Source organism: Colossoma macropomum, unplaced genomic scaffold, assembly GCF_904425465.1.
Source record: "Colossoma macropomum unplaced genomic scaffold, Colossoma_macropomum, whole genome shotgun sequence".
NCBI lineage: Eukaryota > Metazoa > Chordata > Actinopteri > Characiformes > Serrasalmidae > Colossoma > Colossoma macropomum.
This window is the reverse complement of record NW_023494791.1, coordinates 25,702,813-25,717,923: the sequence shown is the minus strand read 5'-3', so window position 1 is coordinate 25,717,923 and position 15,111 is coordinate 25,702,813. Positions and strand designations below refer to the sequence as shown.

At 39.3% G+C, this 15,111-nt stretch overlaps 1 protein-coding gene across 1 annotated transcript in view; it reads left to right on the top strand.

The window, feature by feature from the left end:
* ptk7b (protein tyrosine kinase 7b) overlaps window positions 1-15,111 on the top strand; it is a 119,105-nt gene that overhangs the window by 88,277 nt on the left and 15,717 nt on the right. The window contains exons 3-6 of the mRNA XM_036574598.1: window positions 9,242-9,344; window positions 9,815-9,978; window positions 13,095-13,242; window positions 14,581-14,711. Coding sequence (XP_036430491.1) covers window positions 9,242-9,344; window positions 9,815-9,978; window positions 13,095-13,242; window positions 14,581-14,711 — 546 coding nt within the window. The remainder of the gene's footprint in view (window positions 1-9,241; window positions 9,345-9,814; window positions 9,979-13,094; window positions 13,243-14,580; window positions 14,712-15,111) is intronic.

Genomic DNA, 15,111 nt, shown 5'->3' with positions numbered 1-15,111 from the left:
ATTGCCCACTGACATAACTGACTTTCAGTTGTTTAAAATTTCTGTAAAATTCATTCACTGAGTTGTAAACAAAGTCATTCAAAGTGCTTTGATGTGAAATGTTTAATTGTAGAGAAATTTACCAGGTCGGATTCTTTACGGTGGTGGTGATTGGAACTGGGTGTCGCAATGTCAGTAAGTTTCTTTAGAATGCCGTGTTTCACATCAAACCACACTGAATGACTTTGTTTACATCTCGACCATTTAATCATGCAGAACATTTAAAAACTTGGTGGAATTCCGCTTTAAAAAGAGCAACAGTACACAGTTACGACAGCGTTTTAGGGCTACTATTAAAAAAAACACAAATAATTGGCTTTGAGAATAAAGTCGTAATATTTTGAGAAAAAAAGTCATATTTTTTTAGAATAAAATCATAATATTTCAAGAAAATATGACATGGTATTGACTTCAGGTGCTTTTCACGAGAGCTCATTTCCTCCAGGTTCAAGACGGTGTTAGACATTCACAGCTGGGTTTATCTTAAAGCCAAAGAAAGCCCAATCCGCAATCAGTTGGAGAGGAGAGGACAGGAGAGGAGAGGACAGGAGAGGAAAGAAAGGGGGAGAGGAGAGGAGAGGAAAGAAGGGGGAAGAGGAGAGGAGAGGAGAAAAGAAAAGAGAAGACAAGGGGGTAAAGAAGAGGAGAAAAGAGGGTAAAGGAGAGAAGGGGGTAAAGGAGAGGAGAGGAGTGCTAAAGGAGAGGGGAAAGAGAAAAGGTGAAGGACAGGAGAGGAAAGAAGGGGGAAAGAGGAGAAGAAGAGAGGAGAGGAGAAAAGGGGGAGAGGAAAGGAAAGGAGAAGAGGAGAGAAGAGGAGAGGAGAGAATAGAAGGGGTAGAAAAGAGGAGGAGAGAGATGGGTACAGAAAAAGAGGAGGGAAGAAAAAAGAAGATAAAGATGTAAGTACTTACATAAAAGTATTATTTTTTTTGAATAAATTCATAATATTTCAAGAAAAATGTTGGGACGTTAGAAAAATAAACTCGCGATATTTGGAGGATGAAGTGGGCTAATTGTAGGGGTGCCATAACACGTTGGGGCCTTGGCTGCTGTAGTGGCGACGATGAAGATGCTGAGCGCAGCAGAGTTCCACGCCTTCGGGATCATTTTGATTATCATTCTGACTGTGAAACTACATGCCCTCTTCGAATGGCACGGAGATGTAACCACCAATAGCCTTGTAGACGACCACTGCCTGCGAGTTCTCCTTCAAGGATAGAGACAATTTCCTCCAAATCCGTGTGGTTCTGTTTTCTAAGTAAACACAGTTTCTTGCACAGCCGTTTCAGCATTCTTATACTTATAACAATCCAGTGCTGATGTGCCAGGAGACTTAGTATTTCTTTATTGGTGAAACCGATCTGAAAGTATAACTCTACCAGCACTTCAGCGTCCTTCATTTTAACACGAGAAAGTTGCTACCTTCCATTTGCAAACCACTCGGCCATAATATTGCGACTTTTCTTGGTAATATCCCACTTTAATGTCGTAATTCAACGACTTTATTCTTGAAATACTATGACCTTTTCTCAAAATATTACAATTTTATTGTAGAAAATATGAATTTATTGTAAAAGTCTTATTTTTAACATTTATTTAACAGTGGCCCAAAATGCCGCCATACATAGTAGGGGGTCGTGAAACTCTGAGGTTAAGACTCCCTGCTATAGAGGAGGTCTTAAATTACTTTCACTTAGAAAATCAACAAAACATGTAATTTGACCTGGGGTGCCCCATACGTCTGCATATGACTGTAGGCAAGTCATGCCACAGCAAGCATGTTAGCATGCTAGCATCTTCCTACAAAATACATGTAAGAAGCTGATTATATCTGCACTAGAACATGATGCTAGAGCACAGCACCGAGTACCAAAAGCCATAAAGTTAGCAATGTGTCACTTTTTAGCTAATATTGCAGCAAATAGGATTACCACAGAGAGAAACCCAAAGGCTTGCTTGAACAAGCTCATGTCTACATGTGTGCTTAAAGCAGTCAAATCCAAAAGCTGAATAAATGCATTCATGAATGAAACACTTATGTTTTCAAGTGATACTGACATATTGAGGTTAAGTGAGTGGGTCGCAATTAGCACCGACAAGTCTTGACAGAAATACCCACGGTGTCAGTATAATACAAGGAAGGGAAAAAATCTAAAAGCGTCAAAAAATCAAAACATGTTTACTTCATTTATATTTACCTCCAGGTTAGTGAACATTCACCCTAATAAAAGAGACATTGGAAAGTGCTGCTAAGCAGCCATTTGTAGTATATGCTAAGCTAAGCTTCCCCACAGCATGCTAAGCGCTAGCTGGGACCTCTAGACGGCCTTTTCTATTTACATCCTATTGATCCAACAGGCTTCAATTAAGCCGGTCTCGCTCACACTGCGCATACTAATCTCACACACCAGTGAAGCCAACAAATGGTGGACATTCTTTCTTATGGAGGTTATTAAGAGTGTTTCCCAGTGTGCAGACCGCGAGTGTTTGAGTGCAGTGTTTGATAGTGTGTGTGTGGTATGTGTATGTCTCCCAGTAAAGGGGAATTTGTCTGAAGGAGCCTCATACTCTCCATCTGGGGTTTTTATGGGTAATTTAATACAAATGCAGGTATATAATGGATGTCTGGAGTTTTTATTTGTAGAAATCCCCTTGAGTATCTGATAATACTTCTTCGTTATCAGACATGTAACTAAACACATTGCAGGAAGGCTGTAGTGGGATGAGTGGGCTACACACACAGTGTCTTCAGTTCAGCTCTATCTGTGTGGAACAATGCTCTCCTATTCCATATAAACAGTGTGCATACCCCTTCTGTTTATAGGAGACCACCAGCTTGTGAAGTGAAGAGGCTTTGTAACTCTCTTCTTTATAAGGTGTTTTCACATATAGTTCTTTTTAATGAAGTAAACTCAGCTCTGTTAAAGTGAGGCAAAAAGGGAACCAGCTGCAAATGACCTCAGTGCTTTTGTGTTCAGTGTAAGCAAACTTTAAAGGGCAGTTGATTCTTTTTCTGGTCCTCTTTAGCAGTGATGAGATCTCAGACCATTTGTTTACACCAGAACTGCTGTAGAAATTCAGAGTAACACAGAATTATGGGTAGTGTGGTTCAAGTTCATCATACCACAGATCTGTGTGGTTGAGCTGCTTTTAAACAGATTGTAAAATACTCCAATTGTACTATTGTAATAAAACTTTTTTGATTGAAATGAATATTGAATCAAAGAATTTGAAGTGTTTTGACCATTTTATGTATTATCCTGTATAATATATTTTTTGTCATTATTTTATAAAAGCATTAAGCCACTCAGGTCTTCATTACTGTGATTTGGGTAGAGGGTTTAATTCACGTTTTGTGTGTTTGTGTGTCTGTGTCTCTGTGTGTGTCTGTGTGTCTCTTGTGTGTGTCTGTGTGTGTGTGTGTGTGTGTGTGTGTGTGTGTGTATGTCATCCTCATTGAACCACGATAAAACCACACAGGCTCTTAATGCTTATTGCTTTAACATTTAGCGCTGCTGTCACTTTGCACAAACACATGGGCAGCCATTCTCCTGAGTAGTACGCTTTTCATTTTGCCTTGAGGTTTCTTAAACATAATGGCAAAATGCGAAGTGGAACAGCTTCTCAAATTAGAAAAACAAAAAAAAGTTATTTTGCGTTCTAAATAAATTTTACACCATTATACTGATTATAGTGAACTTCGAAGTTTAGAACAGAATTAATGCTAAAGTTAGGACAGTATTTGGCAAACTTTATTAGGATGCTTCTGTTTATTTATCTGGAGTTAGGATAAGATAATGAAGTTAGACACTGTCATTCTGTAATAGTTACTGTCCTAATTTCAGTCCTAACTGAAGTTGTCATAGTGACTAAGCATACTCAGTGTCACCCAATAGCCTGGAAGAGCTGCCCACCCAAAAAACCTACAAACTCTCTCTTCTCTGTCAAAGGATTGCTCTGCTTCATTTGCATAATCCCATAATACTCTAGCATCTTTATCTTTAGTGATCTGACAGCATCACTTATAATGCATTCTCTCAGCTCACTCTTCAGCTTTCTATTTCTCAATCTCCCTCTCTCCCTCTCTCACTCTCTCTCCCCCTCTCACTCTCTTGTATCTCTCTTCTCTATCTATCTCAACCTCTGTCTCTCCCTCTTTCTCTCTCTCCCCTGATTCTGTCACACTCAGTTAGCTCTGACATGCCAGGCTTTCCTCTGAACAATAGCAGACCCGTTTCAGCGGTCTTTCCCATTCAATGCCCCTCATTCACTGACACCATTGTTCACAAGTTTCTAATTAAATTACACAACCTGGGATGTCAGATCAATCTGCAGTAGGCTTCAGTCACTGATCTCTCTTCTCTTCTCTTCTCTTCTCTTCTCCTGTTCTCTTCTCTTCTCCTGTTCTCTTCTGTTTGTCTCACCTCACCATTCTCTTCTCTTCTCTTCTCAGTTTTGTTCTTCTCCTCTACGCTGTCTTATCTCTTCTCCCTTTTTTCTTCGCTTCTCATTTTCTCTTCTCCTCTCTTTTCTGTTTCTTGTCTCTTCTCTTTTTTCTTCTTCTCCTTTTTCCTCTTCTCTTATTTGTCTCATTTCTTCTTATTTTTCTCTTCACTTCTCCCGTTCTCTTCTCTGTTTGTCTCACCTCCTCCTTTTTCTTCTCTTTTCTCTTTTGTCTTTTTCTCTTCTCTTCTCTTCCTTTTCTTCTTCTCTTCTCCGTTTACTTCTTCTCCTCTCTGTCTTGTCTCTTGTCCCTTTTTCTTCTCCTTTCTCTCTTCTCTTCTCTTCTCTTCTCTTCTCTGCTTTGTTGTTCCACTGCGTCAACCTCCAGGCTTTGATTAAACCATTATTCAGTCCAAGATTACAGGTGAAACTAATCACCATAGTAACACATACACACAGTGAAGATGGCGTTCATACAGCAGTGTCAGTGGGTGTCCATTAATCTCTATAAGCAGAAAGCAGGACCAGGCAAGGTAATGCTGCAGGACTGATAAGAGGCAGGCTGTTATGAGTTTGAGTTATGAGTGTGTAATGGGAAAGCAGGCACTTATTGTGAGGAGATGATTCAGCTGAAGGGGCAGAAACACGGCAAAAACACCTCTGCAGCTGTGGAGGTGGATCTGATTTGCATATGGAAGATAAGAACTGTTTGAGTGGATACTGCATATGGACGAGTTTGGCATTTAAGCTGAAACTGTATTTGGCGTTCTTCTCTCTCTCTCTCTCTCTCTCTCTCTCTCTCTCTCTCTCTATCTCTATCTCTATCTCTCTCTCTATCTCTATGTCTATCTCTCTCTCTCTCTCTCTCTCCTGTGATTCCTCTGGGGAACAGACAGGCATCTTCCCTCCCACTGTCTCACCACTCCTAATGACTTGGCTCTAGAGTGAGTGAGTGAGTGTGTGTGTGTGTGTGTACACTATAGCCTCAGTGCCAGATTCTCATACACTCTTATCACACTCTGAGAGAAAGATTAAAGAAAGAAAGGCGACCCAGGGCATTTCTAGGTTGAGGCCTGTCAGGCTCGGCTCCAAACAGCAGCAGCGCATCCCTCATTCTGCAGTCGAGAGCAGGGCAGTGCAGGCTACGCTGCAGTTACCCATAATCCCCTGGGGCTCGCTGGCCAGACCTGCCTCTGAGTTAATGCAATTTGACAGAACTCACTCTGGCGCCCCCTGTGACCTTACTTGTGTCTCATCACTCCACACGCATATACACACACACACACATGCACACACTCAAAGATTTGTTTTTATACAATATCAGGACATATTATACACATTACATATGTGTTCCATAAGGATTATATATCAGAAGTCTACAAATTTGTACCTTGAATCTATGTTCCTGTCCTGGATTTTTTAATCACTGCAAATTGTAGTGCACAATTTCTGTTTAGTTGCTTAGTTTAACATATTGAAAAACCACGTATCATATAAAATGTGCCTTTTCATTGTATTTTCATTTTCCATATATTAGAATCAGCAAATGGTAATTGTGCATTAATCTATATATATATACATGACCCCTGAAGGATAAGCGGCTTAGAAAGTAGAAAGTGTGTGTGTGTGTGTGTGTGTGTGGTAACAAAAACTCATAGGTACCTTTATAGGAGAATCTGCACTGCAGTATTTTTAATTAGAACAGAATTGAGAATGTTAAGCTCTATTATTGACTTGTTTAATCAAAGCTTATTTTTAATAAAAGCCTACTGAAGTGTGAAATCAAAAGGATAGTTTTTGGTTCTGTTAGATAGTATTCTTTGCATATCAAATAAATTAAATAGCAGCATTGAGAAACCATGTGATTAACCATTAACAGTGTATCAACCACAAATAACTGTGTGTGTTTATTTGTTTTTTTCTTTCCTTTTTTTCTTGCATTGATTTTAAATATTACAGCATTTAATTCAGAGTAATTTTGGAATATTTCTATTGGTCCATTCATCATGAATTGTTCACAGAATTTGAAAGACAGCTGGTGTAAATAAAAAGCACAAATAATAATAATAATAATAATAATAATATAATAATAGTTACAAGGTGTTATGACAGCAACAACATATAAATACAAATATGCAATATTTCCTAAGTCTAACCCTAATCATAACCTCAGTAACCGAGAAATGGTTTTACCCTTTGAAACATGTCGTATTTGTAAAATGCCATGCCCTGCAAATCTATGAAAACAAACACATTCGCTCTCTCTCCCCCGGCTTCTTCAATGTAGCTCATTCTTTGCATATTTTATGGGCAATAAAAACATATTGGTGTAGGAGCAGCTTTACTGCACAGCCCAACGGCATGGAGAGTAGAGCTCAAGTGTTCACACTGGACTTAACCCTCCAGCTAGGACACTAGAACACACGCACACATATACACACATGCAATTACGAACAGGCCAAACAAACAAGGAGATTGGCTAAACAGATGCACACGGTAATGACCTCTGCCTCGCAGCCCTGCGCTTTACAGCAGACGATGGAGGATGGAGACGTGTTTGCACGCAATCCCTGTCCACTTGCTTAAGCATTTCAGTGCATTGACATGATACTATATATATACAAAGCAGAATGTATGAAGTAAAAAGCTGTCTTATGTTTATTCTTTGTGATCATCTGTAAAACATATTCCTTTTCATTAAAAATGCCACAAATCATTTTACCAGTAAACTGCAGAAGGCAGGAATCTCTGAAGATTCATAAATCTCTTAGTGAGCTACACACATTGGAATGGCTTAGCTCTCTGCAGCTCCTCTTCCTGGAGTTAATGGAGTTTGCATGTTTAAATCTTGACACAGATACACACATACAAACACACACAGCTCTCGACTCACCCTCTGTTCTCCTACACTTCATTCTGCCAAGGGGTGTCGATTTGGTCTTATATGTGGAGGGGACTAACATCAGGAGGCAAGAGCGACATGCAGCAACTTAAACGTAAAACTATGTGAACAAAGTATACCTATGGTCGGATGCGTATTTTGAATACTCTCAGATTACATGTTTTGTTGATTTAAAATATGAAAACTTTTGCAGAGCCACATTTTGTATATTTTCTCTGTTCCCAATATGTTACATTTGGTAAACAAACACATTAAAGTGTGCAGAAGTGTGTCCTTTTTATGGTTAGGGTTAGATTAGTCAATGGTTTTATGTCAATGTTAAAACATTAAAACAAACTATATTACTAAGAGGAATAATAATGTCATATGTCTCCTAATAATAAAGAGATTCGGACAATAATCATGTAATGTTGATACAAATAAAAAGCAGTGAAGTTAGTTGTTAAGCCAGCTGCTTTTCTCAGCACAAGTGACTCTTCCCTACTCTTCTGTACCCATGCCCCCCAACCCCCCAACCAACCACCTTTATATTATCTGCAGCTTCTTCTCTTTAAGTCAAGTCAGGTCAAAGTTTATTAATATAGCGCTTTTTACAACAGGTGTTGTCACAAAGCAGCTTTACAGAAAAGTCAGGGTCCAAGCCCCCGTGAGCACGCCAGTGGTGACAGTGGCAAGGAAAAACTCTGTAAGAGCAAGAGGGAGAAACCTTGAGAGGAACCAAGACTCAAAAGGGGAACCCATCCTCCTCTGGTCGACACTGGATAGCAAACAATAACAGCAGAGAATGAGACTTAGTAGTATAACATACAGAAAAAGGGGAAAAGCAGGAGTAGCAATGTCTATGATTGCAAAGATGCAGCAGTCTTCTTCTCCCTTTTCATCTACTTTTCCAGTATTCCAGACTCTGTCCCAATATTCACTGTTTTGTAACTGTTTACTTGATTTGGACAGCAAAAACAGATTCCGGGTCAAATTTGTGAATTCAAGTAGATTCTTATCTCTGGTGTTTTTTGCTGTTCCTAAAGATAAAGGTGTCAAAAAAACTAAAACTCTGTTCTCTATTCTTTTGCTCAAGAGGTTCTCACTCTTTCTTATAAAATCATCTAAGATCTCATTTTTGTGTTTTTTTATATCAATTATAAAACAAGCTGTACTCATTAACTGCTGTGTGTATTAAAAAGGCACAATGTATCAAAAAATCAAAACTTTCTCAGTACTGCAACTTGGAGGACAATTCTGTACTAACTTTCATTACTTTTAAGTTTACACTTTACAATTTTTATATATTTAAACTAGCATCAGGTGATGCTGTATTGTATGCTTACATACTTAAAAATAAATGTGCCAAAAAGAGTTCTTTGGAGTGATGCTATAGAAGAACCAATTTTGGTTCCCTAAAGAACCTTTTGATTAATGTTTTTTTGAATATCTTGTTTGTAAATGAGATTTGCAAGTGTGAGGAACCTTTTTAAAATGTAAAAAACCTCCACATAATAGCAAGGTTATATACAAGTTAGGTTTTTTTTTCCCCCCCTAGAACCATACATCCAAGCTGAGAACCATTTGGGAACCTTTATTTTTATGGGTCTACTTTATAAGGGCATCTCAGTCTGGCAAGAGTGTTTGTGGTTTCCTGAGATTTCCTTTATTCCTGAGCTTGTACTGTTGTCTCTGAACCTGTGTTAAGTTAGAATCTGACTCTATAGAATAGATCTATGCTTTGCACCCCCAGCTCAGAGACAGGTACTGGATCATTCCTGTTTATTTATAAGTAGACGATGGAAAGGCAGATGTACGGCCGGATTCATTTGTATTTTAAGGTGCGACACATTACTAATGTGCTGTGTCTCTCTTCAGGGTTGGAAAGTGGGCCGGTCATTCTGAAAGAACCCGCCTCCAAACAGGAGATAGATGATGCTGAGCTGATCATCTTACAGTGCCAGATTGATGGACACCCAAGGTGAGCCAGTAATATCTCTTTATCTCTCTGTCTTCGGCACTTTATCTTAATTTCTGCCTGCAAGTCTGCAATAACAGACAAACAACTGCAACAGTTACATCATGTAATGAGAATATATTAGCATATTATTCTTCAGGGAAACTTGTTTTGAGTGCTTTCACAAAATGCCTTGTATTACCACATAAAAAAAGTCAGCATAAGTGAATTAATTTGTCATTTTATTATTTGAGAGTGAATTTAACCTCCAGAACTCTATGATTATTATTCAGTTATTAATATGAAGCTTTTTATAAGTAACTACTTTGAGTTATTTGGTTGCGCTATGAAGACGTTATGTAAGTTATTAAGTTATGAGAGTGAGGAATTGAAGTGTGGACCCATGTAATGGTCCTTTAAGGGGTTCCCTGAAGGTTTTGAGGGATTAATTGTTAGCAATAAGGTGTGATGAATGCCCTGTTGTACCCCTGCAGGCCAAACAGTAAGTGGTTCAAAGATGGAGCAGCACTGTCCGTTAAAGAGAGAACCTTCACTGTGAAAAATCCAGTCCCTGAAGACTCAGGCATCTACAGCTGCTGCGCACGTAACGGAGCAGGACAAGTCTGCAGCAGCTCCAACTTCAGCCTCAGCATTATAGGTAGAGCTGTGTGTGTGTGTGTGTGTGTGTGTGTGTGGGTATGGCTAGGAGATCAGATTCTAAGCTGTTTATCTAGGTTATATAGGGAGCATACAGTACGCAGAAATCAGAGACCACCCTTCATTTACGTCATTCAAGTAAGTGATTCATTTTTCAGGAGAAGTTTGTGAGGAGATTAGATATAAGATCATCCACTTGCATAAGGAAGGGGAAAGAAAAGGGAAAATACCTGGAAAAACATGAGCTTCCAAAACTGGAATTCAGAAAATTATTAAAATATACAGAAAATGTGACTCATAACAACCCTGCAAGACCTGCTAGACCACCAGCACTGTGACCAACAGTCACAAAACAGTACCCTATGCTTTCATCTTTGGGCGACAGGAGAACATCAAGCTCTGCTCTCGCTTCATATCTGAAAAACCCACAGGTTTTCTGCCCATCCTTCCACGGTGAGAAGACAAAACAAAACAGTGAGTCTGAAAGGATGTGTTGCTTTGAAGAAGCTGTTACTGAGAAAAGGAAATAGACAAAAAAGAACATTTGCAAATCAAGAGTCCAGACCTCAGCATCACTGAATGTGTTTTGAATTGCTTGGATTGTGAGGAGCAGAAAATACAACCATCATCTAAGACTGAACTTTGGAGGTGTGGATAAATATCCCTGCAGATTTCTTAGAAAAACTGACAGCATGTGTCCTGAAAAGAATGAAAGCTCTAATAAAGGTAAAGAAATGGACACAGTAAATACTGAAAAACCTGTTGTGTTTACTTGTTGAGACTTGAGACTGTATAATTTTCTATTAAATATGATTTCTGTTTTTTCTTTACACTGACAAAAGAATGACTTGTATTTTATGGCCTTTTTTACTGGAAAAGAAATAAGGGTGGTCTCTGACTTTTGCACAGTCCTGTATGCTTACTTGTATTTCTAGCAATGTCTGTTTATATGTGTTTCAGATTTCAGTGGGATGTTGTTGGTGTGTGGGATGTATGTGTCTTGTGAGGTCTGAGTGGGAAGCTGTGTTTATGTGGGTTAATGAATTTCCCTTTCCGTTTATATGCCCAGCATTCCCTACATTCCTGTATCTCACTATTCACTGTTCAACACACACGCGCGCACACACACACACACACACACAAACACACACACACACACACACACTTAGAAGGATTTTGTGATGTTTTTCTGTAGTCTGTTTTCAGGGCCTTGTCCCATTTCATCAGCAGCTTTTTAATGATTATTTATAAAAGAATTCATTAGATCATGAAATTTCAAATTTCACCACAGTTTGTTTTGATTAATTCCAAATTATCCAAAAAAAATTAGTGCAGAGATGTGAAAGGAGGCACTGTTTACACATTAGTGGACTATAGGCAATAAAAACAATACTGTTTTTTCATTGTTGTTCTCTGCACATTTATTTTCAAGAAGTGCTGTTACTATTACTAATAAAAACTATTTAGATTTTTACATTTCAAAAAATGAATGCATACTTTATTGAATATTGTTAAAAGGAATAAAAGATTCCAAAATTGATGCAGTCAGATCAGTGCATCAATGTATTTTTATACCCCTTACAGCTCTTCGTGTGTGTGTATTGCTTATGGTGCTCATTACTGGAGCAGTGGACTAGTGCTCAGGTAAATGGGAGAGATTAGAGATAGAAAGAGATAAAGAGCATGGTAAATCAAATACTGCAGGCTTTAGAGTATACACACGCATGTACACACTTTAGAACGTGTGTGTGTGTCTGATCAGGATAGTGAATGTGAGTGTTTGAATGGCTGAGTGCCTGTGTGTGTGTGTGTGTGTGTGTGTAGGTAGCTGTATCAGGTTCTCTGTGTGGATCAGCACAGCAGAAAGTAAACAGTAACACAGCACCTCTGTCACCTCTTCTTTATGCACACACACCTGCAGCAAAAGAACAGAACAGAAACGGGGGCTTAAGGGCACAGAAAGCTTGAAAAAGAGAGAGAAAAGCAACAGTCATGGAAAAAAAGAGTGAAAAAAGAGCAGAGTGAAAAAACAGGTTTCTCAGTGATCTCTTTCTGCGTAGTTGGCAGAATTACACATTCCTGTACATTAATGCAAGTCATTCTTATATCCAAACACATATATTTGTTTGCTTGTGCTTGTGCTTGTGTCTGTGTCTGTGTGTGTGCGTCTGTGTGCGTCTGTGTGCGTCTGTGTCTGTGTGCTGTGTCTGTGTGCGTCTGTGTGCGTCTGCGTGTTTGATTTTTCAGCACTTCTGTGCTGTGGCTTGGTTTGGTCAGGTGAAGGTGAGTGATGACCCTGTCTGACCACAGATGGACACCTCACTGCAGTCATCAGTATGGTGGCCTACAAGACCCTATGTACAGTGCAATTAGAGTCATGTTGCAAACTCATAAATGCGATACAAATACAGAGAACACTTTCATTAACATGACGACATCTGAGCTACGTTTCACAACCCTCTGCAAATACAGAACACACAACTTCAGAAACATCACAACAAAACAGCAGGGAGCCACAACACAAAGGAAGTGTTTCTGGAAGACTTAAAGGGGGATGGAATATGTGTGATGGGCACAGAAGTTAATAAGACCACAGAGACTCTCATTACAGTAAGTTCATGGTTAACTTGGCTGGCTAGTTTAGCTACTGACATGTCATACCTGTACTGCAGTCATACACTGTACAGCAATTTCTATGAAGATAGATACAGTGATGTTAGTTAATTTAGCTCACTTTTATTGTTTATGCTGCGTAGAGTTTAAAAGTTTGAATGGCTCTGTTCCGTTGTGTTGTGACTGACTCTGCAGCATTTCTGAATTTGCAGCCCATTTGTAAAATGTAGCGCTGATGTAGTCATTTTAATGTGTTTTATGCATTTGCAACTTTTTTATTTGCTGTTCATTTTATCTTTTCATCCACCATACGACATTCTTTATTAAAGCTGTGTGTGCGTGCGTGTGTGTGTGTGTGTGTGTGTTAGTTAATGTTTCTTAAATAGACGATTCCATCAATTGCTTTGGTTACATCTCATGTCTACTGCTTTTAGTTATCTCTCTCTCTCTCTCTCTCTCTCTCTCTCTCTCCTTTCTCTCTCCTCTCTCTCCTCTCTTTTTCAGATAAGACAATTCCTCGGCTGATTTTGGCTCCAGAGGATCAGGTGGTGTTTAGGAATGAAGAGGCTGTGTTTCATTGTCAGTTCTCAGCCAAACCTCCACCTGTCATAGAGTGGCTCCATGAGGATGAGCCAGTGGTCAACAAGACACGGTCAGCTTCTCTTCTCTTCTCTACTCGCCTCATTTTTCCTCTTCTCTTCTTTACCTCTTCTCTTCTCGTTTCTATTCTTCTCCTTGTTCTGTTCTATTCTCTTCTCTTCTCTTCTATTGTAGCAGTCAGATGCTTTGCTCTAAAGGTCTTAAGGAGAACATATTGAAGTGTGAGAGTGTATATGTCTGTGTTTATTCTGTCTACAGCAGTATTAGTGCGTTCATGGTGTAGTTCTGTATGAATTGACTGTTTCTCACAGTTTCAGCTCTGTATTTTAAGTGCTGGTGCAGGGCAGCTCATGAGGGAATGTATTAGGATAATTTGATTCAGATTTTTCTGTTGCTTTTGGAACTGCAGCTGCATATTTGTGGAGAGGGGTTTTGGAGGTTGCTTGGAGCGGAGAGGATTAAAGAATAAGTGAAGGTGTTATCGCACAGGTAGTACAAACAGAAACGACGGGTGCGCCTGTAAAAGTTCTGCTTTAAAGCACCAACTCTGCGGTAAACATGAAGATTTTCAGAATTCTTTTGAGTCCTGCACTGAGCTTTCACACATCTCTCTGCGTCTCTCCAGCTCTCTCTCTCCTGTCTGCCTCCTTCTTACCTCCATCTCACCTTCTCTGTGCATCTTTCACTCTCTCTCATCTGCTTGATGCACTTCTCTTACAACACTCTGGCACAGAATCACAGATAGAAACTTAGCTATTACTTAACTTTCTTTCTTTCTTTCTTTCTTTCTTTCTTTCTTTCTTTCTTTCCTTTATTCTTTCTTTCTTTCTTTCTTTCTTTCTTTCTTTCTTTCTGTCCTTTATTCGTTCTGTCTTTCCTTTTTCTGCATTTGTTTGTCTTTCTTTCTTTCTTTCTTTCTTTCTTACTTTCTTTCTTTTTCTTGTTGCCATTGTTCTTCCTTTATCTTTTTTATCTTTATTTTATCTTTTCTTTTGTTATCTTTCCTTTTTCCTTTCTTTTATCCTGCAGAGATGAATGAGCTAATGAATTTATTATTAGTTCATAAAAGTCTTTTGGGAAATATTTAGCTATTATTAATCACCCAAAAAACACACACATTTTCTCTCTCTCTCTCTCTCTCTCTCTCTCTCTCTCTCTCTCCTCTCTCTCTCTCTCTCTCTTTCTGTCTCTCCCTGGTTTTCTCTCACTGTTTCTCTCCGTCTCTCTCTCCCTCTCTCTCTTTGTCCCTCCCTGACTCTCTAATTTCAAAAGATACAAGCTCTGTCATGTAATCTGTCAAGTCTATTCTGTCATGCAGCTATGCATATGTTAATAAGTAATATTGTGAGTTGACAGTACGTTTATTTGTGTGTGTGTTTGTGTGTTACAGGGTGATGGTGTATAATAACGGCACTCTGCGGATCACTCAGGTGAAGAATCGGAGCACAGGGCGGTACAGGTGTCTGGCTCGTTATGGAGCTGATAAGCAGGTGCATGCAGATGCTACTTTGCACATTGCAGGTAAGAGCACAAACACATTCTCTCACACACACACATGCACACATACACACACAGCTCCTTTCACGAACAGAGAATCTCTGTCTTTGTTGATGTGCTAAGTGCTTTATTGGCATCTGCTTCAGCTACAGTGTTCTCACTGAGCCTCTCAACACACACTCTCCCACACATTTCCTCAATCACGCACTGCTCACACTCTCTGCACCCCCCGCTTCACAAATGCACTTTTTCACACAGTTTTCACTCCCCCTGCAAGCACACACAGACTTCTCCCATCATCCCACATGTGCTTCTGTACAGCTGTGTTTGCAGTGCAGTGTTGAAAGGGCATAAATCCAATATGTTGCCTAAATTTGACAAAGATTTCAGTCACTTTCACTTATGGTCCTAGATCAGATACATG